We start from the raw sequence: 27,149 nt of genomic DNA on the forward strand, positions 1-27,149 counted from the left end.
TGGTCAGTTGATTAGGTTCCTGTGAAACAACCTCAGAGCGCCATTGAAATTTCTAGCTGGGGGAATGTGTGAGAGTTGAGGCGACCTCTTAAAGCCGCCCATAACTCAGTTTGGCATTTTGACATTTTCATTGACCAAGATTAGGATAATAATTTTGAAATTAATTGATAAAGGCAGCAGTTATTAGTGGGAACTTTAAAGCTATAGCTTTCTTTGAAGCCAATGAAAGCAAAACATTTGAGGCGCTCGTTTAAGTTCAAGTAGAAAGTTGAAAAGCCTTTATATAAGCATTACACCATAAAACAATTAAATGCCTTTTAACCTTTACTCTGAGTGTATTAGCGTTTCTTCTGTTTCTTTTTCTTTTATGTACACAATGAGGCTTGAGGAAAAAAAAAGCGAGTTTTCCTAGTTTATGGCTTTTTGACAAGGCCAAAAGGAAGCTCAGGGCTCATTATAAGTCAGCCTACTGTGGTTTTCCTTCTCACTCTCCACATATGTCGCCATATAAAATGAGGATGGTTAGCGTATTCTTTTTCCTAGATCACTCATAGCTCTTTTAGCAGATCGTCGTCACAGAGAATTCGTAGAGGAAAATGGGTCAGCAAACAAATGAATGGGTCTTTTATAATGGGTTTGTTGTGCTGTGCCTCTTTAAACCAATCAATACATTGGATTCATGCCAAACATGGAGGCAGACGTACAGAGCAGATTGACCAGTGAGTGAGGCCTAAATTTTAAAACTAGGTCAGTAATGCCACAACAGTGCATCAGAATGAAAGTCACTGACTGCAACAAATTATCAAAACAATGTTTACAAGAATCTAGGAGAGCTCTGAGGCCGGGAATGTTGAAGTCATCATTTTTCCATGAGCGCAGCAAAGTATTCTGGAATATTTAGACGATCAGTTTCTGGTTTTGGCTTCTTTTGAGCATATGTCGACCTTCACAATGAGTCATTCCTCATACGGTCTACTCCACACACCCATTTGGCTTCATCTGCTCTGGTGTGAGTGAGGCTGCTTTCTCAGGCTGTTAGAGGGCGTGGAGTGGTGCTCAGGACTGGGCACAGACCTGGTTCCCTGAGAACTTAGTCCTCACTGGGAGCCAAGCAGGGTGCAAGTCTTTACGGGTGACTGAACACTGAGGAGCATTCAGGGCGCCCGATTCAGTCTCACAGCGTGAAAGGTTGACCCACAATGAAGCCTCCTTCATTTGTATGAGCTTCATCGTCATTCAGATTGTGTCTTCAAGTAGGGGAGTGGCCCGGCCTCAGATCTGAATCTGAGCATGCAGCACTCGGGCTTCACATGATGATTCCCACAGTTCACTCAGCCTGTTGGTATTGTTGGTAAAGCTGAGGTTACTTCATTCATTAAACACTGCTCTGCTTCATATTTCAGAATTAAATTGCAATTAAAGCTCCATCAATTGACATCGAAATCAATTAGGTGTGAAGCATTATCTAAAAGTCATATCATAGACAGATGGTGTATCATGTTCTCCTCATTCTTTCTCAGCTTAAGGAACTCAGCTGATCAGATAGAAAATCAAAATACTTTTGGATACGATTGGCTGTTATTACAGAGTCTTTTGAGGGCATCTCTTCACTGTACAGTATGTGCTGTGTAATGTAAATGTTATTATCACAGGTTGTACACATGGCTTCGATCAGTTGTTGGCTGATGGTTGGTCATTACCTGTTGATAGATGGCTCCTCAAAGTGGATGTAAATACATGCAAAATGGAATACAATCCTTGATTGATCAATGCTGAATGTTTTTGTATTTGCTGATACTGCACAGAAAAAGCACAGAAAAAAAATCTGTGGGCCAAAAAGCATTTTATCCAAAGTCTACAATTATAAAATATGCCGATGAATTCATTTCTATTTTTAGCTTCTTATAAACTCCCAGAACTTGTTGGACTCTTATGTTTGTTGTGAGTAGAAACAGCATTTTACTGGCTTGCATAAATATATTCACAGGGCACATTTGTAATTATCTTCAATCAAATACATTTTTTTTTTCATGAGAATACATTACAGTAACTAAAAACACATTTTTGCAAAGGCCTGATCACATGTTTTGAATTTCCTTTCACATGAGCGCTGTAAACGTTTTGTTGTCCGTACCCTCTTAAAGCGTTGCAGATGCATCGCTGGGCTGCTTTTGATTTTGGTGTGTACTCTGTAACATGATTGACCTCTAGTGATGCTTCGCATCTTCAAATAATGTGGAAATCATAAGCACGGTTACCAATGAATCAGCTGTAATCACACACGAATACACAGAGTTCAAACAGCCATCATGTTGGTCCTGTCGCTTTTTGTAGGGCTGACGGTAAAAAAGCTTGAAGATTAGTGCGCCGTTTGTTGTTGTGGGATCCCCGCTAAGTTCACTTCCCTGACCCCTGAGGCTCCCCCTCCCCTGCTGATCCCCCCTCCTCTCTGAGGTCTGGTATCCGTGAGAAGACCCCACTCTAGCTCCACTCCAGCAGGGGCCCCCCTCCACCTCCTCCTCTCCCCTCTCCGCTGAAAGGCCTTTCTCTCATTAGCATGCCCCTGGGGCTCCTCTCAGGCCCTGCTGTTGCCAAACAAACACAGCCAAGATCTTCTTCTTCTCTGTCTCCCTACGCTGTCTCCTTCTCTGGTCATCTCTCACCATACATCTTATGCTGTCTCTGTTATTTTTTTAGAAGTTGTGTCTCATTGTATCCTCCTGCTGGTTCATGTTTCGCCCTTTTTTATCAGCTGCTTTACTCTACATGTCTCTGTTATTTTCACATGCTGTTTCCTCTGTTGTCTCTGATGGCCCAGAGGACATTCTGCCTGCCTGTGTAGGAAATGTAGGTCTGCTGCTCTTTCATGTGTCCTCTTTATGACTTTACAAACCACCAGATGGAGGGAAGACAGCGGTCAGGGGTTGGTAATGTATGCTGCAGGAGCAGAGGGGCATATGGTGCAAATCAGAAGATGAAGGGCTCACCCTCGACCACCACAGCACACACACACACACACACGTGGACTGTAGGAAATAGACAAAGGTGATTGTGTGTCTGTATGCTTTCTGAGTGGTACCAGCCTTTCCTGTGCTCACCGGGTGGTTTTCCCCACATCGCTATTAAGTGGTGCTACTTGAGATTTTGAGATAGGAGTGTTCAGGGATTTATGTCATTATGTCATTAAGGGGACTATTTTATTTGACTACCTGGAAACGTAATCCCCAAATATTTTTTAGTCAGGGCTGTGATATGTGGTGAAGTGGAGGCAGGATGAGATGAAAAGACTGAACGTGGAGCGAAGACGCAAATGAGAGAGCGAGAGACGGAGAGAGAAAGAGAGCGAGAGAGAGACGTCCAGAAAGGAGAGGGAGCGAATGAGAAGAGAGAGTAAGGGGGGAGAAAGGAAAAGAGAATTTGCTGAAAGAAAGCATTTTTGCTGGATGGACGAAAAACAACCATGGAAACTCAATCAGAAGAAAACCAAGAGCAGAGGCAGGACAAAAGAGGTACCAACGAGCACTTACAAAGAGTCGCTTCAGTTCTTTTCACTGCTGTGTTACTGTGAGGCTTTAACCTTCTCCAGTCTGCTTGGTTTCCTTCCACACAATAGTTGGGGGTTCGTTTTTTTGCTCTTGAATGTCAGCATCTGTGTTTTTTATTGTACTGTCTCCACAAATAACCTCCAACAAGACAGAGGTGATTTACAATTTGATTCCTCTGCAGAATGATGCCTGTCCTTGTGTGTTTTTATGATCTAATTAGTTTAAGCCTGCGGGATGCTCTCGGCGGACCTGCAGCAGGAGGGATGTTGCGTTGCCGTGGGTTATCATCACGGCAGTGCCTCTTTTAAGGACAATGAGCCTGTTGCAGAATCAACAGCAGATCAATCAAACCTCAGGGTGCGTTTGAGTTGTTCTTCTACACAGAGGGGACAGATGATTAATGAGGTGTGTGGGGTGCGGGAGGGCAAGGGCAAAGATAAATGAACCACTATTACAAATAGACAGCCGTGAGGAGTGTGTACACTAAAGAGAGACAGACGGACATTAACTCGTCTGGGATCAGCCATTGAATTTTCTGTTCCAGTTAAAATATGTTTTGTTTTTTTCTGGAGGATCCTTGGATCACAGAACACAGTCGGCTCTGTTCAAGGTTTCTTCTTGTTAAAAGGGAGTTTTGAGGTTTTGCGTTCTTTAAAGTCTCCTGAGACTAGAAGTTGAAAAATGTAAAAATGAAAAGTAACCAATATAAAGTATTTCTTTGACATGTTGATCAGTAAAGCCCCCACTGAATACATTGTTGGAATACTTAAAATAGAAAACATTTGTTTACTTATTGAGCAAACAATTCATGCTCACATCTTTATTCTTTTTGTCCACAGACGCACTTAAAAATTGTGTAATTGCAGCCATCGCTGCCTCTTCTTTGTCACTGCATGCATAATGTTTATACATACCTCAAACAGGCATGCAATTAACGGCTATTAGAGGCTTTCTTGTTAGATAAGTAAACAATAAGAGCACTTTTGGGAAGTGTGCAGATCTCCCTCATCCCTTGAGAATTGCCATTATAGCCATTATAGCACTTTTAACTATGGCTCTTCTCAGTGGAGAGTATGGAAAATAAGACTCTCATAAATGGTGCTTTGGCAGCTCGCCCTGATGGAGCAACAAACAATACTCAGCGTTAGCTGTAAACAAACACATCTGTTAGCAATGAGCCTAGATTTTTAGGTTGGAACTGGATTTGGAACTGGATGGTGTTTTTAATGGAGCTGAAGGCCAGTTTGTTGTTCAGTGTCCTCAGTGTCTACTGTCTGTGTTTTGTGTCTGCTGTGGAACTGTTTCTGTTCATATATCTGAAGCTCACGTGGTCCTTCTCTTTGCAGTGAAGAAGGGATACAGATACTTTTTCCACTTTCCATCAAACGCCCCAGCTGTTGGAAGATTTCAGTCGCAGTGACGACAGGCTGTGTATACGTGCCAGCTGAGGTTGAGAGATGGAGGGTTGTGATGAAGCAGGGCCAGCTGCAGGGGTTAGTGATGAGTATGCGGTCAGGCTGACTGCAGTGATGCATGGATGGAATAACGTGGAGGCTCCAGGACAAAACATTTACTACAGGGGCCCTGTTACTTCCTGGACAGTTCACAGTAGTTGGCAGCTTCATTTTACAAAACAAAACTGGACAATAATGAGTCTTTGCAGACATCCTGGTACGGGTTTTATTATTTATCATGTGGTAATCTGTTGAAAACTAAGTGGCTGAAACTAGATTTGGTCTTTTTAAATCTGCCAACAATTTGTGCATGTCTTAAAATGAGCAAAAACCTTTTGACCTTAGGGTTAAAGGGTTGTAGAGTTTTTTTCCAGGCAGAGTCAAGACAGGAACCATTGTTCTCTGTTCCTTCGTTCATGATCCCAGGCAGCTGTTGGCTACCAAATAAAGGAATAAATAATTAAAAAAAGATCCAAAGAAATGACCAAAAAGCAACTGACATACCCTCTTTCCGGTTGCTGCTTCTTGGACTGTGCTTGTGCTGCTGTTTTGCCAAACTTTCAACCCCAAGCAGCATCTCACTCCCTCCTGAAAATTAAAGAAAACTCTTTGACAATGATGTATAACAGACTTTCCTGTTCCAATACCAGTTCTGGGATTAAATCTCCCTGAATTTCTATCAAAATGCAGAGAGAGTTTGTCTTGTCCATGGCCTGCTGCTGCTTTTATGTCTATTATGAGGCTCATTTTTTTATTGGTGCACTAGGGCTAGTTTTTTTAATTGCTAGTAACAATGGAGGCATTGGTTGCAGTAAAGCCCCCCTCAGGCCATGGTGTTCTTGTTAGTGTTAGACTAGCAAAGAGCTGATGTTGCTCTGGTTGAGAAGCTTTTCCTTAGTCCAAATGCAAAGAGATCGTAGACTTTAGACGCTGACTCTAAACCTGTTTTTTGAGGGTTTGGACATCAAAATGTTTTCGATCAGAACCAGAGACCTGAGAACCAGAATCCACCCCTGACATTACAGGTACTAGACTGGGAGGTTTTCTTGACAAAATGGTTCCAAATTAGGCAGCAGCTCTTAAGAGGCCCTTTAACTGCCTTGGTGGGAAAGGTCCATCAGTAAACCTGAGTGTTTTTGGACTTCAGGCCCAGACCCATTTGTCCACTTTGTAATCCTGCAATCTGGTGATTCATTCTCACGTTGGGGTCTCTGTCAGTGCTCAGTGTCGGTCTGTCTGTCTGAGTCTGTATGCCAGCTTGCCTGTTGGTTTTAATGAGACATCTCATTCACACACTGACGGATTTGAGATGCTTTGACAAACAGGATCCTCCTGGAGTGTGAAGAGGCTGCTATGGTCCATTGTGGCTGGGCCGTGTTGCAGTGCTGGAGGGGGCACACAGGATGGAGCTCAGTGGTGGGCTTGTCCCGGGCCTTCAGCCTGTGGGCCGGAAGAGCAGGGCCGTGCTTCACTGCTATTCTGAATGGCCCCTGAGAGTCCAGTGTGATGGACAGACTGGGGCTGCATACACTGGTCCTTTGTATCGAGGCTTCTTGGACTCTCTCTCTCTCTCTCTCTCTTTCTGTTTCTATTTTTTTTCTGTCTCTCTTACACAGTCACACTCACACTTTTTCTCACACAAGCTTCTTTTTCTCCCTCTCTCCTCGTGATCTTGATGTGGCAAAACTAGCTTCCTGCTGTAGGACCAGACATTGTTGCTCCTGTTGTCTGCGTCTCTTTCACTCACCCTGTTTTTCACTGTTGCTGCTGCTTTCATTTTTTCATGTACTGAAAGCAGGGAGATGGAGAATGTTTGATGTGTTTGCAGGGCTAACCAGGACTATTAGTCAGGGACACAAGGGAACATGTGAGAGTCATCAGAGGAAGGGAACGTGATTTTCATTTATGGTGCTCCACTCAGAACCAGCAGGAGCCATTTACTACAAGCTTGTTGTTTGGAGAGTCACCAGCTCCTTCTGCTGTCCCGTGGGGAGGAGGATGATTTGTTCTGAAGTATGGCCTTCAGTTCATGGCTGGGTTCTGTTTTGCTTCAGATGATAACATTTTCTATGAAATTCCTAATCCACTTTGATTTATGACTTTCTTGATATCATATGTTATCGGCCTAGAAAATGTTATATTATTTGAGTTTGATTGTTCCCAAGAGAGACATCAGGAAGCTTCCTGAAAAGAAGTATCTCAGCCTATGATCTATTCGTCCATCCGTCTTCTTAGCCAGCTTTATCCTACACGGGATCCTGGTGGAGATGGAGCCTATTCCAGCTGAGACAAAAAGCGTCCTCTATTACCCTAACATGCACGTCTTTGGAATAAGGCCTCAGCTCCCTGCTGAGAGGCGACGGTGCCGGCCTATAATCTAAACTTAACACATACATATAAATCTACATATAATTTCCTTTGATGAATACAGTGGTGTTTCTTCTTTTACAATGATGTATGTTTGGCAGTTCCTGCTTAGGCCGTTGACCAATCAGAGCTTGTGTCTGTCTTTTTGGAAATGGGGTGTGGAGAAAAATAAGGATACATAATATTTTACAGACTTTACACTTTTATTACGATACTGTCTGTGCTTTGAATCTAACAGCATGACTTTGGTGCAGACTTCTTGCCGCCTGGTACGTTGCTTTGTACTGCTTTAAGGTGCTGTCAGGCTTAAACATAATTTCTCTCTTCCCTAATGTCGAATAACCAAACCAAAGCTTTCACAGAGGCCCTTTATGAACAGAGTACTATTCCTGATGTTGCTAATGCTGTAGTTGAACCATGTCAGTGGGTCTGTCCATGTGCCAGTGTTGTTTCAGCCAGCCAGAACAGAGTTACACTAACCTTGCAGCATGTCTTGTCCAGCTGTGAAAATACCACCCTTGATTTATTGGGTTAGTGGGCTTTACAGTCAATGAGTGACTCAAGGTTTCTCTGTTTAAAAAAAGAAAAGAAGCTGCTTTAAAAGTAGAGAGTGAAGACTAATCAAACAGATGGCGTTTTGATGAGATTGCTGGCCTATAAACATTGGTTAGACCAGGTTATACAAGCAAAGCAGACACAGTGTGACATCCTCCATGGCAGGTTTAGGCTTGTGCAAAATCGTATCGTGTGCAATTAATCGCCGGCTACAGCTGTAATATATAGTGTCGTGCATGCGTACGCGACATGCATTAGGTGTGAAGCGTGGAGCGTTGGTTGTTGCCATAGTAACTGAATGTTTGCTTAGATCAAAGGAATTAACTCTGACTGGATAAGCTGCCTCCCGATCTTTATTTTTTGACTCCACAGCAAGATAGAAAAACATTACAACAGCGAAGCCTCGTCCAGCAAATATTGAAAAGAATTCCACTCAGCCGAGAATCCGCGATACGTTTATTCATTGTGCTCCTTACGACCAAACAAAGCGATGGAAGGACGTAACACAGGTTGAGTTGTTATTTCTGTTGCTGTTCTACAGTATGAGTGAAAACATGCACTAGTGTGTTACATATTTCAGTCACAGGTTCATTTGCACAGAGATATTTTTTAACTTGAAATAATTACTGGTGTGACTTTTGTCCTGAACTTATTTGTCCTGTTTAATTAGTTTGATTGCCATTGCAATAATCAAAATGTTAATCTCATAGAGGACATTCCGGGTCAACTTCAAGTTTTTTTCAAAAAATTATAGTTTTTCAAATATTAAGCAATATCGGTGTCATCTGCCAAACGTATCTCCCCCTACAAATTTCAGGCTACAGACTCCATTTCAGTCTTAAAATGCTCATTAGATGCTGCTCTATCAAACTTGTATTCAGAATTTTCTAATTCTGAATCGTTTCCGCATGCCAGGCTCACCATCACCCGCAAGCACGCATGTGAGCCCACAATAACAATAATGGTGGAAGGCAGTGGTATTCAGTTAAATGATGCGGAGCAACACGTTCCTAACAGAGGTTCAACGTCTGTCACCATAAGCCGGAGTACGAAGAAAGCCGAAGAAAGCCAAAGAAAGCACGACAAGGCCACAACGCCGGCTACAGCTGTAGTATATAGTGTCGTGCATGCGTAGGCGACATGCATTAGGTGTGAAGCGTGGAGCGTTGGTTGTTGCCATAGTAACTGAATGTTTGCTTAGATCAAAGGAATGAACTCTGACTGGATAAGCTGCCTCCCGATCTTTATTTATTGACTCCACAGCAAGATAGAAAAACATTACAACAGCGAAGCCTCGTCCAGCAAATATTGAAAAGAATTCCACTCAGCCGAGAATCCGCGATACGTTTATTCATTGTGCTCCTTACGACCAAACAAAGCGATGGAAGGACGTAACACAGGTTGAGTTGCACAGACATACATTTAAATGTGGAACTGTCCGGTTTGTTTGTAATGTTATTTCTGTTGCTGTTCTACAGTATGAGTGAAAACATGCACTAGTGTGTTACATATTTCTGTCACAGGTTCATTTGCACAGAGATATTTTTTAACTTGAAATAATTACTGGTGTGACTTTTGTCCTGAACTTATTTGTCCTGTTTAATTAGTTTGATTGCCATTGCAACAATCAAAATGTTAATCTCATAGAGGACATTCCGGGTCAACTTCAAGTTTTTTTTCAAAAAATTATAGTTTTTCAAATATTAAGCAATATCGGTGTCATCTGCCAAACGTATCTCCCCCTACAAATTTCAGGCTACAGACTCCATTTCAGTCTTAAAATGCTCATTAGATGCTGCTCTATCAAACTTGTATTCAGAATTTTCTAATTCTGAATCGTTTCCGCATGCCAGGCTCACCATCACCCGCAAGCACGCACGTGTGAGCCCACAATAACAATAATGGCGGAAGGCAGTGGTATTCAGTTAAATGATGCGGAGCAACACGTTCCTAACAGAGGTTCAACGTCTGTCACCATAAGCCGGAGTACGAAGAAAGCCGAAGAAAGCCAAAGAAAGCGCGACGAGGCCACAACGCCGGCTACAGCTGTAGTATATAGTGTCGTGCATGCGTAGGCGACATGCATTAGGTGTGAAGCGTGGAGCGTTGGTTGTTGCCATAGTAACTGAATGTTTGCTTAGATCAAAGGAATGAACTCCGACTTGATAAGCTGCCTCCCGATATTTATTTATTGACTCCACAGCAAGATAGAAAAACATTACAACAGCGAAGCCTCCTCCAGCAAATATTGAAAAGAATTCCACTCAGCCGAGAATCCGCGATACGTTTATTCATTGTGCTCCTTACGACCAAACAAAGCGATGGAAGGACGTAACACAGGTTGAGTTGCACAGACATACATTTAAATGTGGAACTGTCTGGTTTGGTTGTAATGTTTTTTCTGCTGCTGTTCTACAGTATGAGTGAAAACATGCACTAGTGTGTGACATATTTCAGTCACAGGTTCAGTTGCACAGAGATATTTTTTAACTTGAAATAATTACTGGTGTGACTTTTGTCCTGAACTTATTTGTCCTGTTTAATTAGTTTGATTGCCATTGCAACTATCAAAATGTTAATCTCATAGAGGACATTCCGGGTCAACTTCAAGTTTTTTCAAAAAATTATAGTTTTTCAAATATTACGCAATTTCGGTGTCATCTGCCAAATATTTCTCCTCCTACAAATTTCAAGGTACAGACTCCATTTCAGTCTTAAAATGCTCATTAGATGCTGCTTTATCAAACTTGTATTCAGAATTTTCTAATTCCATACCGTTTCCGCACGCCAGGCTCTCAAAGTTGGAGTGGTTTTTGAGGTCTCCTCTGCTGTTACCATGGTGACAGGCTGACACACACACACACAAAGGCATACACAGAGGCATACAAAGCTCTGAATTGCTTTGATCCAGCAATTCAGAGCAATCCTTCACATCAGCATTCAAAGCAATGCTTCAGCTGCAGCAATCAAACTTGCATTTTCTTCAAGAAATGCCCTTTTCTAGTTTTAATGTTGATATGCACTGCTTTGTGACCTTAAGATAAGAACATTTGAAGGACAAAGTTATACTTTAAATGTTTGCTCATTGTTTTGAAGCAGTTTGTGCACTGTGCATCTGTTATCAATACATATTTCAAACATGGCTGGTTGGTGCCAAATCACTACTTACCAGCTTAACCTGTTAGAATGAAGTAGTTAACGTGACTGATGATTTGTCAGTATCATTTTAGAACAATGTGGCGATTTAGAGTCAAAAACATTAATCGTCAAATTAATCGTTAACGGCTAAATGCCACAGTTAATCGTGATTAATTTTTTTGCCAATATCGCCCAACTCTAGGTTGGATGCAACATTAGGCTCATCATATGGACTTTTCCATCCCAAGAGACGTAGAATAAGTTGACATCTCTGGCTGGATCAGAGCATACCTGACGGCTCTCTCTTTAAATGGCCCATATTTACTTTGCAGCTGGGCTCAATATCCTGTGGAGCTCTGAGATCTGACTCCCAGCAACCCGCTCTCCCTCCCTGACATGTTCGCAGGAAAAAATGTGGGCTGTGGTAGAAGTTTAGCGACTGTGGGCACACTCATTGAGTTGTGGTTAACATGCTGCCATGGCAACTCCTATTCACTCACCGTGGGACAGAAATGTTTCATCTCCCGGTACTACACAAACATTTGGGAAAAAGCATCTGACTGCAGAAGTATTGGCCCAGCAGCAGTGTATCTGGTTTAATTTCCTTTGTCACGACAAAGAGCACAAGATGAACTTTTTTTCATCTGATCTCAGGCAAGCAAGTAAAACGGAATGAAAAAATCAATATTGGATTAAATAATATGTGATTTTGTTCTGTGCAGTTTGCCAGTACATGGTAGCAGGATGATTTCTAGATTATAAATATAAAGTCTTGTCTAATTTTCCACAGAACGTTTCATCTTTTTTGGTCACTTGGGGGCAGTGCAGATAGCTAATGTGGCAGACAGTTGCCTTTATCTGTTTTCAGGTGTGACATTGTGTGACATTAAACTTCAGACTTGTGTCTGTGTACCTGTCACTTTAATATGTAGTCACCGCCTTTGCTTTTCTCATGCCAACGTGTCTTTTATTCCCTCTTGTTTACAGCGGACCCGCTGTGTGTGTGCTTTACGATTAGGTTTGACCAGGTTATACAAGCAGAGCACAGACATGCGTTTGACATTCGTGTTAATTAAAATTTCACATAATCCATCCCTCTGCTTAGGCGATGAGCTACACAAACACACACACTGTAAATGAGCTCCTAGGTACTGCTGCTTGAAGCAAGTAGATGTGCTTGCAGCCTTTAAGAGTGATGGTGATGAGAATAAAACGAAACACTTTTTAATGAAGCCATCGATATTCAGATAATAGATATTTAGGCCTTGACTGGCTTCAACTACTTTTAACAAATATGAGTTGAGAGACTGTCTACAGCTGAACAGTAGTTAAAACAGTTTAAGCAGTTTAAACCACTACCCACAACCTGTCCTAAGGTGTTTGCTTAATGAACCCAAACAAAGGCTGCTCAAATGTGATTGGTCATAAGCAAAAACCAGGACGCTTCTGGCACTCTGTATATTTTCATACGCTGACATCTGTGTTTATTGGTCGTCACTATGAATGACCTCTGTCACTTTACACACAGTCATTTGATCTGCTGTTAATGTAAACCTATTGATTATAGCAGCTTTAAATACTTGTGTCACAGTGTGACATTAGGCATATGTGTGGGATTTCAGACATAAACAGGCATTGACCTGCATGTCCTGTGACTCCACAACATCCTGTCAGCCACATGTGGATCTGATTGGAGGCACACTGCGGCTTGTTTGCATGTGTCCACAGACAGTGCATTGTGGTGACTGGCTCCATTTCACAAGGCAGAAGAACACATTGGATGAGACAGGCCCATCTGGGTCACTTCAAACCCCCCTACCCCCCACCCCCCTCACTTCATGGTTAGCTGCCATTGATTTCCATTATAGCTTGGCAGACACCCATTGCCCTGACCTGCTGGATGGCCATTAGTGGCCTTTAAGTGTAGTGATGAATTGTCAGATGAAACATTAAGGCAGTGTGGACTGGCAAACGGTGAGCTTGTTCTGTTTTATGCTGATAGTTTACATTTGCAGAAGTTTCTGAAGGAAGCACGTTGAAATGAAGCGTGACCACAGTCAAATTTAATGAAAGCTGTTTCGAAAGTATGTGTCGGGTCTATCTGCATCGTTTCCTTTGTATAGCAGAAATAAAAAAAAAGTTAAAACATGGTCACAGTAGACTGGCCACTTACTCAGTTTGTGCTGGGATGAGTCATATGACTAATCATGTCCATACAAAGAACTGTGGGCTGATTTTTTTTCTTTGCCTTTTAAAGTAATAATGAAATCAGCTGACCATTTCTTGTTTTTGTTTGCACAGGTTGCTTTGAGTGCTGCATCAAATGTTTAGGCGGGGTACCCTATGCGTCACTGGTGGCTACAATCCTCTGCTTCTCTGGCGTAGCTCTGTTCTGTGGATGCGGCCACGTGGCGCTCACTGGCACCGTGACCATCCTGGAAACCCACTTCTCCAAGGTCACCAGTGATCATGCCATGCTGACCGATGTGTAAGTGTGCTCATTCTACTACATATAAACTATAGTGTTTTTTACTTGTAGAGAAGAGCCTTTGCATCATAGTAGGATCCATCATCACACTCTGGGAAATGTGTTATTACATAACCACGGTAAAGAGAAGTCCAAACTTAAGACGGGTGACTCTTTTAATGAGGTTGACTTTATAGAGGCTATTTTAAGCTGCGACTGAAAAGTCTCCCGCGTTCACCTTATCCTTGACAGCAGTCCTAATATGGACCTTTTTTATTATACAGTGCATCCATTAGTGAAGACAATAAAAAGTGGAAGGACATGAGACAGAGCTGCACATGTGCTTCATGTTTGGGTGGATTTGGATTATGCTGTTTGATTTAAGATGTCCACAGAGGCATTCTGTCTTTCTGCTGGATGATTTCCAGAGACATGCATCACCTGTTATCTACACATTTGGACTTTTTCTCTCCACATCTTAATAATGATACAACCATCTGTTTATGATTAACCGTAACAGGTTACCCATGTTTTAAAAGGTTGTATGCATTTAAAAAAAATGATTATATGCAGCTATTTTCCACACCAGTCATACTTCTGCTATACCTGACGTTACAGTGAGTATTTCCAGGTGTTATGTGAGAGACTAAAACCACATTGCGGCTTCTCTGGCACAGCTGATGACTGTGTGACATTGCTTTTTAACAGAATACAGCTGATGCAGTATGTCATCTATGGCATTGCTTCGTTTTTCTTCCTGTACGGCATCATTCTGCTCGCTGAGGGTTTCTACACCACCAGCGCAGTGAAGGAACTGCACAGCGAGTTCAAGACTACCATCTGTGGACGCTGCATCAGTGGAATGGTATGTCATTGCAAGTGCACTGATTTCTCAACATGGAAGACTTAAATGTGAATAAAGTATTCAACACACATGATGATGATATAAGAATTATGGAATGAGTGTGACACATTGCGTCGTGTGTTTGTGTCTTCAGTTTGTGTTCCTTACATACATCCTGGGTGTGGCTTGGCTCGGCGTCTTTGGCTTCTCTGCTGTCCCCGTCTTCCTCTTCTACAACATGTGGTCCACCTGTGCAGCCATGAAGTCCCCCATGGCCAACCTCACAAACATCGACTCCATCTGTGTGGATGTCCGTCAGTATGGTAAGACGGCAGAATTTTGTCTCATTTGTAATATTATATTTAAATCAATTAATCTATCAGTGATCGACCACTTTTCATACAACAGACCTTCTACACATTGCACAGGCTGTGTTGTGATCCTCATGTTGATAATAAGATTTTCATGTGTGAAATCAGTGGCTGATTCAGTGTGTGAAATGTCCTCATGGACATGACCTCAGTAGCACTGAGGCTCAAGAGTTTTACTCCAAGTGTTTGATTGTGAGTCGCACTATGTAAAAGTAAACCTTTGAATTTCATGGTCACAGGAATAATCCCATGGAATGCCACACCCGGAAAGGCCTGTGGATCTACGCTAGGAGACATCTGCAACACCAGTGAGGTAAGTGCCGATGATTCAGGAGTATGATGTAGATTTATATATATATATAACTGTATAATCACTGTTGTGTGTCTCCTTTCAGTTCTACCTGTCTTATCATCTGTACATCGTAGCGTGCGCTGGAGCAGGAGCCACTGTGATCGCCCTGGTAAGTCCCCCCCCCCCCCCCCCCTCCCAGCCTCTCCATCCTTCTCCCTTTAGTCCATCTTTGCACGGTCTGTATCAGCAGATCATGTGTCAAGTGCTCCTCTTGTCATTCCCATACGGTTTATGTAACCACCACACTGAGGACGGTTACACTTGAGCTTTCCCCTCAGCTCCAGTTCCATTTGCTGTTTACCATCTGCTTAGGTGCACTTGTTTTGATTTAAGCATGGGTGGAACAGTGTGGGAGACATGTTGATGATGACTTATTTATTTATTTTGTTAGAAATAACACAAAAGGAGACAAAAATGATGAAACCTGATTGGTTACTTTTACTAACTTGTCACAGCAGTTGTGACGAGGAGGTCGTCGGCATGTGCTCTTACTACCTTTTCTGTTCTCTTCCACCACAGCTGATCTACATGATGGCTACCACTTATAACTTTGCTGTTTTGAAGTTTAAGAGTCGAGAAGATTGCTGCACTAAGTTTTAAACTGTTTTAAGAGCACGGTTACAACATTTTGAGGCTGTGCGGAGTAGAGACAGTTGCCACTGACAACAAAAAAACTAAAAAAATCTGAGAATAGGAAAAAAAAAAATCTCTCCATTAGTAATCACATGAAGTGTAAATAGCTGATTGTATGCTTCTTTTAGCACTTGGTATCCAGGGATACTGCTTGTCTGAGGTCAACTAATGGAAGTTGTCCTCAGAGTGGGGTGGTGTTTAGTTAACTGGGTTTGTTCTGCTTTCCTTGGCACTCAACTTATAGTAATATGTCACCATCAGATTTTCATAGGGACGTACACACAGCTAGAAATCCACAATAGCGTTATTTATATTCGTAATGTGTGGAGCTGGTTTTGGCTGACATCAACCTTTTTATGACTAATTTAGATTCAAATTAGCATGTAGCATGCGGTACTTCACCTTGCATAAGCTGACGAGCATCAGCTGACTGCAGTCACAGCTGAGATGCGAATTAATGCACATAAAAAATGATCAAGATTCAAGGTCTGAACAGGACACAGCCTGCACCAAGCTCATATAGATGTACAGTTTAAAAATGTGACATTAGTCCTTTTGCCAAATTAGAGGCTTTGGTGCAGATACATTTGAGGACAGAGTAGCAGGGGCCAAATTCCTTAGCCTTAAAATTTTGGTATGAAAACCTTCAGTATTACCTTCTTTTTTTGCTTAAAAGTAATACTCTAAACTGAACTAAATTCTTTTTATCAACTATTTTATGCTTACGGTGACCAGTTGTGCATTGCAGATTTTACTCTGCACAGCACACATAAAGGGTTAGGCCAGTACCAGGGGTATACTTCTGCATGGGGCCCTATGCCTCACTTTAATTTCATGTATTTTTAAAAAAAAGACATTCTCCTATTTTAGAGTAAATGTATTTTTCTTTTCTATGAGAGCTGACACCGCTTTAGCCTCAGCTGTAAAGTTGATGTTTTGTTTCATACATTTATTTTTTCCTTTGCCTAAGTGCCATTAAAGAGCCATTTGATTTTACCTTAACACTGAGCCTGCATGCTTACAAACTTCAGATTCTGTTAATAGTTACTTATAATCCATATTTCATATATTTAATTTTCTCCTAAGTTTTTTTCAAGACTGTAGCTTTTACTTTCTATATAAAATAAACAATCTTTGTTTACAAAAGTATCCCTATCTGGTCTATTTCTTACAAATCCTATTGAAATGGGGTCCTGTATGGAGCAGGGTCAGATTGATGAAATGGCTTCGCACTAACCTTCAGCTTTTCACAGCTTCATAGAGCTTGCATGCACTCTCTTCACTTACTCATCCTCTCATGTCTTTTTCTGTAATATTGTTCATTGCAAAGTAGAAACTGTTTTAGCAATGATTGTAACGGTTAACGTTACAATAATTGTGTCTTCTTCAGTCTTTTGTCACATTAGGTTGGAAAAAAAAAAAAAAAAAAAAAAAAAAAAAAAAAAAAAGCTTAACCATGTGTATGTCCGTGATGTAGCTCTGACTCCTGTAGCTTGCTTTGCATCTTTGACATGCTCACCGGCCATCCACCTCACCCTTCTCTTCCAGATCCACTTCCTCATGATTCTCTCAGCAAACTGGGCCTACCTCAAGGATGCCAGTCAAATGCATGCCTACCAAGACATCAAAATGAAGGAAGAGCGGGAGCTGCAGGACATCACCTCACGCTCAAAGGAATGCCTCAATTCCTACACATAAGGATATTACACACACACACACACAATCCACACACATGCAAGCAAACAGACACATACACAGACACTGTGGCCAGCCACTGTGGCCAATTTGGACCAAGGCAATGCTCAGCTAATATAACCTGCCGGCTGCTCTGACACTGTGCAGTACTAACCAGGCTCCTAACACAACTAATGCATCAGTGTTTCTTTCTGCACTAACTCACCAGGAAGTGACTCTGAACTGCTATGTTTTTGTTCTCCAGACCTTTGTGTCCTGATATTCATGTTAGATTCTCTCTTGCCCTGTATTTCATAGCCAGTTTTGTTTTTGCTGGGAAGCTTGAGACATTGCACTATTCTCATTCAAGCGCATAACAATGACACCTTGGTTTACAGTTTCTGTGCTCTTTCTGCTACGGCCAGTCTTCAATTAGGGAAGGTTCAACTATTTTTTTTTGCTATACTTTTTTTCCCCCCCGAATCTAAAATGCAGATGAATTACACAAAACATAAAAGCCTTATTTTCAATCTGACTGACATGAAGAAAACATACTTTAAAAAAAAAAATATTGAATCTGTATCAGATTTTGGACAGCTACTTAAGTCATTCAGAACATTAATGGCCTACATTAACACTACCTCAGGTGAGCTCTAGAGCCTATGAACAATATATGGTAACTGGAATAAGCAAGAAATCTTTTTTTGAACCTTCAAAATTCCAATTTAACTTGTAAACAGATGCCTGACTGATAAGTCCGCGACCTAACATGGAAGATGAGTTATAATTAGATGCACTTGCAGTTTTTCTGTTCTTGTAAAGTGATTTTTTTAGACCACTCTGTTTTAATGGAAAACTGAATGCTGAAAATGTTGAATGTTTGGTTGATAGATTCCAACTTCATTGGCCTTCTGATCTTATAATTAGAGTTCTTCTACCTGAGGCCACAAACTTATCAATTCTCCTGTATTTGTGTAGCTACAGTAAAAGCTAAACACGCACACACACCAAGATCCCCTGCATCACACTTATGGATAAACCACATGTGAATGCTGCCAACAGTGGAAAAATGTGAAGGGAATTCTCCACTAATACAGATTTTTTGCAGATTTCTATTGTAATATCTCCATGATATAATCAAACATTGAGAAATCACTTCATATTAACAGAACTATGTCCCATGTACATTGAACTTTAAGAGCGATCGTTGTAAAGTCAGGATTTTAGTACTGTTTTTGTTCATTTGTTTTCTTAATTTTCTATAATTGCATCTGTTTTAAATGTTGACATAACATACGTGTAATCTTTTATTTCTATTAGTTGAGTTACAACTTGATGTTTCTTTGTTGCATGAAGACAAATGTTTTCTGCAGTGACACACGTGATGTACAGACATGTTCGCTGGCATCAGTAGTTGGCAGTGTTTGCCCATTTCCTTTTGTTTTTCTAACTAAATACAGATTAACCAATGTTGTTTAGCCAATTAGTTATAAATGTTTTTATTTTTTTTGTAGATTTAATCAGTATTATTTTGTTGCCTGGTAATATTCCTGTATTTTCTATGAATGTCAAGGGCTTCCTGATGATTTCTGGATAACTAATTCAACATTCATGTAAGAATTATTCACAACACCAGTCATACACTTGTATAGACGTATAAATTCAGCCAAAGTACGACTGTGCGTGCAACTTGCACCCCAGTATCTGTGCGATACTGTTAATACAAAATCTGCATTGTTATATGCAGAACTGGCCACACGTGTACAGTGGCCAAACAAAAAGGTGACAGATGGATAAGTACATGTTATATAGTACGTCATCTGTTTATGTTGTGTTTCCTGTTGAATGAACCAAAAAAGAAGAGAGAAAAGGCTATCTATCAATCACCAGGAGGACAACAATCAATCAGCAAGCATCCTGTCTGACTGGAAATCCCTTTATGACATTATTCAACTGACCTGTTGACTGTTTTTATGAAAATAAATAAAGTGAAACAAATGTATTGATTGTCATTTGTGTTTTGCAACGTTGAATTTGCTTGGATCAGGATATTTTGTGAGTGGACTAACTGATATCAGATAGAACAATATAAAATATCTTGTTAGATAAAAACCTTTATTTGTACATATTGGATCAATAGATACAATAAAAATAGAAAATATATAAAAATATAAAGTAAAATCTTAAAACAGGCACTGAGAGTTAATCGGCTCACCAGAAATCATCATCTTCATCCTTGTTCGAATATGCTGCAATACTGGGAGAACAAAATCAGGTCAATTAGTTAAAGCTTCGAAGGACAGAGGAAAAAAAACAAAACCAGACCTTTATCGCGACAAAATTCCAGAACAAATAACATTAAAACAGTCCAGAAGATGAGAAACCACAAAAGCAATTAAATGTTATTGGAGGGGGATTATATGGGCTTATGTATTTATTAAATTTCCCAAGAATAACAGTGTAGCTTTGGAATGAGGAAAGTTGTTTTTTACGCAAGTCAAGCCACAAATCCCTAAATCTATTCTGTGCCAGCAGTTTTAATTTACCTGTGTTCTTTCTCCTCAGACGAGCTCTTTGCTTCTGGGCTTGTGTGTCCTGCCTCTTCTCTTACGAGACTCTGAAAAGCCAAACAAAATAAAAGGCAAACAGTCAGGCCAGCAGCCACAGGTCTACAGTCAGAAAGGTCATGTGCATCGTATTCACCTGTGTTTGCTGCTTCTCTCTGGCTTCCAGGACCATCTTCATATATTTGTCCAGTGGATTTTCACCTTTAGACTCCTCCTCTTCATCATCTGCCTCTTGCTTCTTTTCTTCATCTCCTCCTGGTTCTTTTTTCTTGTCTTGTTCCACTTGCTCCCTCTCTTCCAAAAGCTAATTTGAGATTGTATAACAGGTTTTGTTTTCTCATAAATCTGTAAAGCTCAGACAGAGGGTTTACAGGTGAAGTTGATAGAAGATAATCATTACCATCTCCTGCTCCAGACGTTTAAGTTCTTGCAGCTCTCTCTCCCTGGCTTCCTCTTGCTCCTTTTGCCTTCGTTCTTCTCTTCCTTTTCGCTCTCGTTCCCATGTTTGTTCCTCATCTTCCACCTCTTCTTCTACTCCGACTGATTCCCCTATGGTTTGTGGTACTTCTGCTAAACATGTGGATGCACATTAGTCAGATAATTTGTTTTGATCTAAAACGCAGTTTCCTCCAAAATGTCTGAATAAACACTTAATCTGACAGATTCATGGTGTACAGTAAAAGATAGTGATTTTGGGGTCACCCGCGATTATGGGTCATTAACAGGAGGAATAACGACTCACCCGCTTCGCCTTGTATCAGGTCTTCTGGGAGGTCCCGTGGGTGGGAGGCAGTGGGGCCGTCAGGGGCCTCCTCAGAGAGAGGGACAGCAGTGTCCAGGAGAAGCTCTGGAATGTGGCCAGGCTCTGGAGGGAGACATGCACAAAGAGATCTTTTATGCTCCACCATAATGCGACAGGGCCAGAGGACCAGCGCAGAATACATAATCAGCTGTCCTTCATCTTCACCATTGTGCAAGTCCGCTGAAAGGACACTTTGGAGGCCAGTCACATACTCATTAAAAAACAGCCATTCCGAAATCCCAAACCTCCACCCCGGATACATTTCGTTACTGGAATTTTATTTAAATTAATGATAAAGCTATGAATAATTAATCATTCTGTGGACAGATGGAACATTATGCAAATGTATAACACTTTTCAGCACTTCCTGCAACACTCACATCATGCATTCATGGAAAAGAACCACCTAATGTATGAGTTTTTTGTTGTTGTTTTGTTTTAGGAAGAGCAGGAAACCCTTCCAGCACTGATTGTTAAGGAAGTTGTGCTTTTCAGATGGATTCCCAAGGGACATGTCAATCCCTGCCTGCTTTGTATCTTACAGTTTTGTAGCATCCAATTTGAGTTGAAGCACCTAATGTGGCAACAGAAAGGTTTGCTTATCTAGATCTCTTGTAAACAAACAGTGAGTTAAACGTGGCTGTGTTGTATTTATTTGGTAGGAAAAAGCAACAAACACTGACAATATACCTGTGAGATCTGCCAGGCTTATCTTCTCAGGTTGTGGGGAACACTCTGAGCTAGAGGAGAGAGGCTGCACCTTTGGTGGACTAAAAGAAGGCAATGAAGGATAAACATGAGCTCATTAGTATTCGCCATCTCTATGTACAGTGTATAGAAATGTCACATTGTCCTTGCCAAAGCTTTTGCCAGATGGTACCTTGACTGGTCTCGTGCTGTGCTTTTTAGCTGAGGGCTGTCAGGTGGGCTGAAGTCAGTGGAAAAGTCACCTGAGGTGGCCACTTCATTGTGGGGGGGACGAGGGAGCTGTCTGTTAGGCGGCAGCTGGGAAACCACTACTGGAGACACAACTACTGGTTCTAACAGGAGCAAATATTAGAAAACATCACCAGGAGAGAAAGATCATTATTCAAAGACCGACAAGTAAAGATCTAATCAGACTGATCTGAGTGTTCGATTTTTACATTGTGGAACATGGATAGGTACCTTCTGCAATCTCTCTTTGAAGCTTATTCCTGGAGGGGGAATGTGGTGTGAAGGACAGATGTCTGAAGGGAGCAGAGTCTTCATCCTGAGGTTGTTCATCTCTTAGGTACAAATGTTCAGTCAGTGAACGGTTAGTAAAGACTGTTGCCTGGGGCTGGTCTTCCACAAAGGTTACTCTTGGCCCTGCAGGTGGTACGGTGCTTCTAGTGACGCATGACGTGGAGGATTTGACATTTTGAGGAGAGAGGGGTTCATGTACAATCTTTGATTTGTAGATTGTGTGTATATGTGAATGGAATGAGTCTTGTTTTCTAAGAGGAGAGTCAGGGTGATGGGAAGGATGTGTCTGCTGTGGGGATAGAGGTCTTTGGGGAAGCATGTGTGAGATGGTGGAGTGCACCGCCCTCTGCTGGTAGTTCCTGTAGGCTTCCTCTAAGGTCTCGGCCTCTTTCTGCAGCTCTTGAATCCGAGCCTTGGCTTTGATCACCATCTCCATGTCGGAATCCGGAGTGTCACTCCAAGGCAACTTGTGTCCTCCCCTACCTGCTTCACAAACATCATCATAACCCACCCTAGCTTTCAGCAGAGCTGTGTCCACATAGATGTCAGGCGGGACCAGCTTGTTGGCACTGAGCTCCAGTACAGAGCGATCCACAAGAGAGGGCTTGGGGTTACGCAGTACTTCGTTTTCAAGAGCTGACATCATCGCATGAATTACACAAGAGAAAGGGGGGAAAGGAAAAGGAAAGAAGAGGAGACTTGAGCACTAATACGGAAGACCAACCACCATAATAGATCTACAAGGTTTAAAATTTTTAAGAAATATTTACATGCAGCTACATCAGTTGCTACTACTGTTACCAGGCTTTATTCGCTTACAACAACACAACAAGAAAAAAGTCTGCAATTTAAAATTAGTAACAATTAAAAGTTAACTACACAAGTTATCAGTTACTGAGATAATTTGGAGTAAGCAGCCATACTACACCATGATGGACAGGCATGTTACCTTGCTGAGTTTGGCAAAGCTGCATCTTAATGTCCTCCACATAGTTAGTCATCCACTGTGACTTCTCTTCACTTTCTATCAGCTGAGCCTTGAGCTGAGCACATCGCTCCATCTGCAGAATACAGATGAGAGGATATTAACTAAGAGGTCTGACATAATAGAAGCCCAAAATTCTCCACACATGCAAGGAATTCTGAGTAAAAGAAAACATGCATGAACAAAAAAAAAAATCACATAGTTTCCCGCAGTCATTAAAGGGCTGCGATGTGCCTGACCTCATTCTGGAGCTGGGCCTGCAGCACCTGTTTCTGGTTGTCAAACTCTTCCTCATCCAGCTTGCGAGCGCTCTGCAGTCTCTGAAGATCCATCTGCAAGGCCAGTTGCTCTTTGGATGGTTTAGCCATATCTGAGGGAGAGAACATCAACTAACTGTACAGCTTATTTCCCCACTGGATATTCTGTCATTGTGAGAAATGACAGGCTTTTCTGTATGGAAACAAGAAGCATGCTAGCCTATGGGGTTTATTATGATGTTGCTGCCTTTTGTTTAGTGGCTCCCTCCTCCCATCCACTCCACTTCTCATACCCCCTTCTCTCTGTGGTTGTCTGTAAAGCTACAAAAAAGGCTCAGAGGCCCCACATTGGCAGGCAAGACACACTGAAAAAGACTCAGGCAGAAACAGTGGGACTGACTAGCATGAATGCTTCACAGTAGACAGAAACTCACACAGAGCGTGAGCACTGAGGGAAATGGAAGTGTCTCAGTTATTTTAAACGTTTAAAAACACACACGCTAGATTTCTAGACCACAAATTAATCAGATGTCATTATTACCGTAAGAGAGAGGGAACCCTGTTTCTGTTGTTTGCAGAAACTGGACTGTGGGAAAATGCAGCAATTCCTGGGAGATACTTGAGAAAAGCAGCCATTCCTTACCTACACGGAGAAGTCTGTTGTCCTCCTGGGCTTCCTCCAGCTGTTTCTTCAGCAGCTGGAGTTGCCCCTGCAGCTCTGCTTTCTCTCTTTTCAAGCTGGGGTAGTCAGTCATGTTCTCCAGTCTTTCCCGTAACAGCTCCTTTTGTTGAATCAGCAGAGAAATCTGCTGCTGTGCTGTTTCCAGCTCAACCTGAAAAAATAGCACAATAGAAGCAAAGAGATGTAAAGAACTAAATCTAAACAAAGTAAAGGACTTGAGATCATGACATTTACCTGCAGCCGTTTAAGCTCTGAACATGCTCTGCTGTGCTCTTCCAATCTGCCATCAATTATAGCAGTCTCCTTTTGTATGCGAGCAGTCTCCACTAAAAATTAAATGATGTGAACACGATGGGAACAAAGCAGCAAATCAATCGTTAATTTGCATTCATCTGAAAGACTTACCTTTGTTTCTGTTCTCACTGTCTCTAAGTTTTTCCGTTCTCGCAACAAATTCCTCCTTCAACTCCAGCTGATACCTAATATTCAAAGAGAAAGAGATCAGAAATTGTTATGATTATAATACACAACTATTTATCTTCTTTGCTGTGGTGTGCTGGGAAGCTGGCATTAAAGCAAAGGACGCCAACAGACTGGACAAACTCATTAAAAAGGCGGAGTCTGTTGTTGGGTTTGAACTGGCCAAACTGGAGGAGGTGGTGAGGGACAGAAAGTTGTCAAAACTGCTGACAATCATAGACCATCCCTCCCCACCATCTACATATGACTGTGAACAAACAGCAACAGACTCCTACTGCCCCACTGCTCTAAGTAACAAACGTGGACTAATCCATCATCTCAGGTGCACTTCAAACTTCTGCTGCCATTCATGCGTGTATGTATGTAGGATTTTCCCTGTATATATTGTATTTGTTGTTGCTGCTACTACAACCTAATTTTAATGATTCATGATGAAGAATCAAACAACACAGGGTAGAGTTTTCCCTTCAAATACCCAACAGTGACATCCGCTGGTAACACAAGTCCTACACATGTCCTGAAAGCATTAACCTGAATGCATCTTTAAAAGTAAAGATGAGGAAGTGATCAATAAGACATTTTGCATGATACCTGGAAAGTTCATTCCTCAGTCTTTGATCGTGAGTGTCCTCCATGGTTTTCACGGCCAGTTCTCTCCTCCTCAAAAGCTCTTCAGTAGTCTTGACCTTGTCCTCATGGATTTGGCAAGTCCTGTCATTATACAAACACATGATCTATGATACAGTGGTCAAGACTAGAGAGCATCACATAGCATGAGTGATGACAGAAAGACCTTACTTTTCAAAAGCCTCCATTCTCAACCTCAGCTCATTTTCTCTGTTACGTAGTGTTTCAATTTCTTTCAGCACTGACTGTCTCTGCATGTAGACATTTTTTTCTTCAATCTAAAAGGAGAGACACACAAATTAAAGTTGTGGTGAAGTCCGGTCGTTTGCATCACAGGCACAAATGGCAAGGTGTGGCAGCGTGTTACCAGCCAATATACTCTGCCCAATCTTGAATAAACCTTAATAACTAATTACTAACTAATTCCACCCTGAACACATCCACAGTTAAGTGGAAGGCAAAAAAGAGACACCTTCATATATGGTAAAAATGCAAAATATAAGAACATTATCAATAATTTACCTCTTGTTGCTTTTGTAAGCGGTCAATAGCATTTTTCTCTCGGTCCATCAGTGCCTTTGCCTTCATTTCATACGTCCTCTCTAACTCTTGCTTCAGCTTGTCAAATTCTTTGTTGAATTTAGATTTTTCTTCCATCCTTACATTTGCAATCTCAACATCTTTAAAATGCTGCATCTAAAAAAAACATAAAAAAGACATTTAGGCCACATAACAAGCAGGAAAGCTACATGATCACCAAATGTCTACTATACATGTGTTTTATCTGTGTATACCTTTGTCTTAATTTCTGCTTCCATCTGTGCTTCAATTTCTTTTCTATATGCATCCAGTTTGGATTGGAATGAAAACATTTTGCCCCCACTGTAACTGAAACCCTCATATTCCTTATCAATCATTTTCATCTTCTCCACTGTGAACAGAAGGAGACACAAGAACCTTTAAAAATAAAGATCATTGTTGAAAGGCACATGTCTACATTAGAGGAGTTCAGTCTAACTGTACCAAGAGACTCTCCATGACTTGATAAGCTGGTCTGAGTATCTGCATCACATCCGTGAGTATAGGCGTGTGTTAGCTGTGTCAGAAGGCCGATCAAGAACCCTGTTACACAATAACAAGAGATCATATATTATAAGGGCAGGATTGAGAGCAGCAGCGTCCATACTGGAAGGACATTATACTGCACTTACCTTTGTCCTTATTTTCTTTACTGGAAGACTGCAACATCAATATTTTTATACTAATTAGACTTCATTTACACTTATGTGAAATGTTAATATTTTGTATGTCATATAATCAATTACCAAAGATGTGTAAAGAGTTGAGTTTGGGTTAATTTTAAGAAGCTGAAGAAGGTCTTCTTTCGAGACAACCTGCCAAAATAAAATTACAGTCATACATCTGCAATATCTGCAGTTATGTTTCTTCAACTTTATGTTACTTTAAAATAAAGAGAAGGACGCACCTTGTCTTTACTCAGGCCACTTTCAGGATAGAATACAGACAGTGTGTACTCATAACCTGAGACACGGAGATGGTCAGCCACTATGCTGTTACAGGCTGAGGCTAAAAGGGGTTCAGACCTCACAGGTACTGGCCTGGGGACTGGTTCCTGCCCAGTAAGAGGTGGGTGCTTTAACTCCTGAATGAGCTGATTTCGCATTTGTGCCTAGACCATAGGGAGAAAACAACAATGAGAATGTTGTGTAAAGCTGATGTGAGTTTTAGAACCGACAGCAACATTTTTAATCATCACTTACTTTGAGTGTATCAAGTACTCCTTTACTCTTAAATGTTTGGTAGAGTCTTTTCCTCAGCTCGTCCGGGGATAACGCGTCTTCCTTTGATGAGGACATGGCTTTCTGAATATAAGAAACACAAGCTGAAAAGGGCACCGTTCGTTTTCAACTGTTAAAATATTCTTTACGAATGTTGGACTTTAGTCGCTTTGTATTGTTAACATCTGAACAAGCATATCAAAAGAGAGAAAAATGTCAGCAGTTACCCCTTGACTACCAGAAAGCGTCTCAGCGTCACATTTAAATCCGTCAACGGTTCCGGGGAGACTCATAATTATGACGTAATAAAAATAAATCTGCAA

The 27,149-nt window shown here is 41.3% G+C and overlaps 2 protein-coding genes across 6 annotated transcripts in view; one reads left to right on the forward strand and one right to left on the reverse strand.

Moving 5' to 3' along the window:
* gpm6bb (glycoprotein M6Bb) overlaps positions 1 to 19,349 on the forward strand; it is a 28,237-nt gene extending 8,888 nt beyond the window's left edge. The window contains exons 1-7 of one of the 3 annotated variants that reach the window (XM_028393896.1): positions 3,356 to 3,509; positions 13,361 to 13,547; positions 14,235 to 14,391; positions 14,525 to 14,693; positions 14,981 to 15,054; positions 15,137 to 15,202; positions 17,275 to 19,349. In XM_028393896.1, coding sequence (XP_028249697.1) covers positions 3,461 to 3,509; positions 13,361 to 13,547; positions 14,235 to 14,391; positions 14,525 to 14,693; positions 14,981 to 15,054; positions 15,137 to 15,202; positions 17,275 to 17,424 — 852 coding nt within the window. In that variant the 5' untranslated portion in view covers positions 3,356 to 3,460 and the 3' untranslated portion in view covers positions 17,425 to 19,349. Of the gene's footprint in view, positions 1 to 3,355; positions 3,510 to 13,360; positions 13,548 to 14,234; positions 14,392 to 14,524; positions 14,694 to 14,980; positions 15,055 to 15,136; positions 15,203 to 15,612; positions 17,137 to 17,274 lie in introns of those variants that run through there. The other 2 variants (XM_028393898.1, XM_028393897.1) reach the window with 2 other exon arrangements.
* Positions 19,350 to 19,496: 147 nt separating this feature from the next.
* On the reverse strand, positions 19,497 to 27,095 carry ofd1 (OFD1 centriole and centriolar satellite protein). 3 transcript variants are annotated; one of them, XM_028393378.1, is made up of 23 exons: positions 27,054 to 27,095; positions 26,809 to 26,910; positions 26,514 to 26,717; positions 26,353 to 26,421; positions 26,239 to 26,263; positions 26,051 to 26,149; positions 25,822 to 25,958; positions 25,550 to 25,723; positions 25,199 to 25,305; positions 24,992 to 25,111; positions 24,326 to 24,399; positions 24,155 to 24,246; positions 23,882 to 24,071; positions 23,221 to 23,351; positions 22,946 to 23,057; positions 21,937 to 22,632; positions 21,650 to 21,809; positions 21,460 to 21,539; positions 20,710 to 20,832; positions 20,368 to 20,537; positions 20,104 to 20,271; positions 19,947 to 20,017; positions 19,497 to 19,657 (listed from the first exon to the last, which is right to left on the reverse strand). In XM_028393378.1, exons 2-23 carry the CDS (start codon positions 26,902 to 26,904, stop codon positions 19,612 to 19,614), a joined length of 3,144 nt encoding a protein of 1,047 aa, XP_028249179.1. In that variant the 5' UTR covers positions 26,905 to 26,910; positions 27,054 to 27,095; the 3' UTR covers positions 19,497 to 19,611. The 3 variants fall into 3 exon arrangements, with proteins under 3 accessions (XP_028249179.1, XP_028249178.1, XP_028249177.1); XM_028393377.1 differs by having other exon boundaries at positions 20,368 to 20,534; positions 26,239 to 26,266; XM_028393376.1 differs by having other exon boundaries at positions 26,239 to 26,266.
* Positions 27,096 to 27,149: the final 54 nt, after the last annotated feature.

Source organism: Parambassis ranga, chromosome 21 (genome assembly GCF_900634625.1).
Source record: "Parambassis ranga chromosome 21, fParRan2.1, whole genome shotgun sequence".
NCBI classification, from domain to species: Eukaryota; Metazoa; Chordata; class Actinopteri; family Ambassidae; genus Parambassis; species Parambassis ranga.

Coding starts and splice junctions, on each gene's coding strand:
- ofd1 (XM_028393376.1), bottom strand. CDS start 26,904: ATGTCCTCATCAAAGGAAGACGCGTTATCCCCGGACGAGCTGAGGAAA. Junction 25,306..25,549: donor GCTTACAAAAGCAACAAGAG/GTAAATTATTGA, acceptor CTCTCCTTTTAG/ATTGAAGAAAAAAATGTCTA. Junction 24,400..24,991: donor CTGAGGAATGAACTTTCCAG/GTATCATGCAAA, acceptor TTTGAATATTAG/GTATCAGCTGGAGTTGAAGG.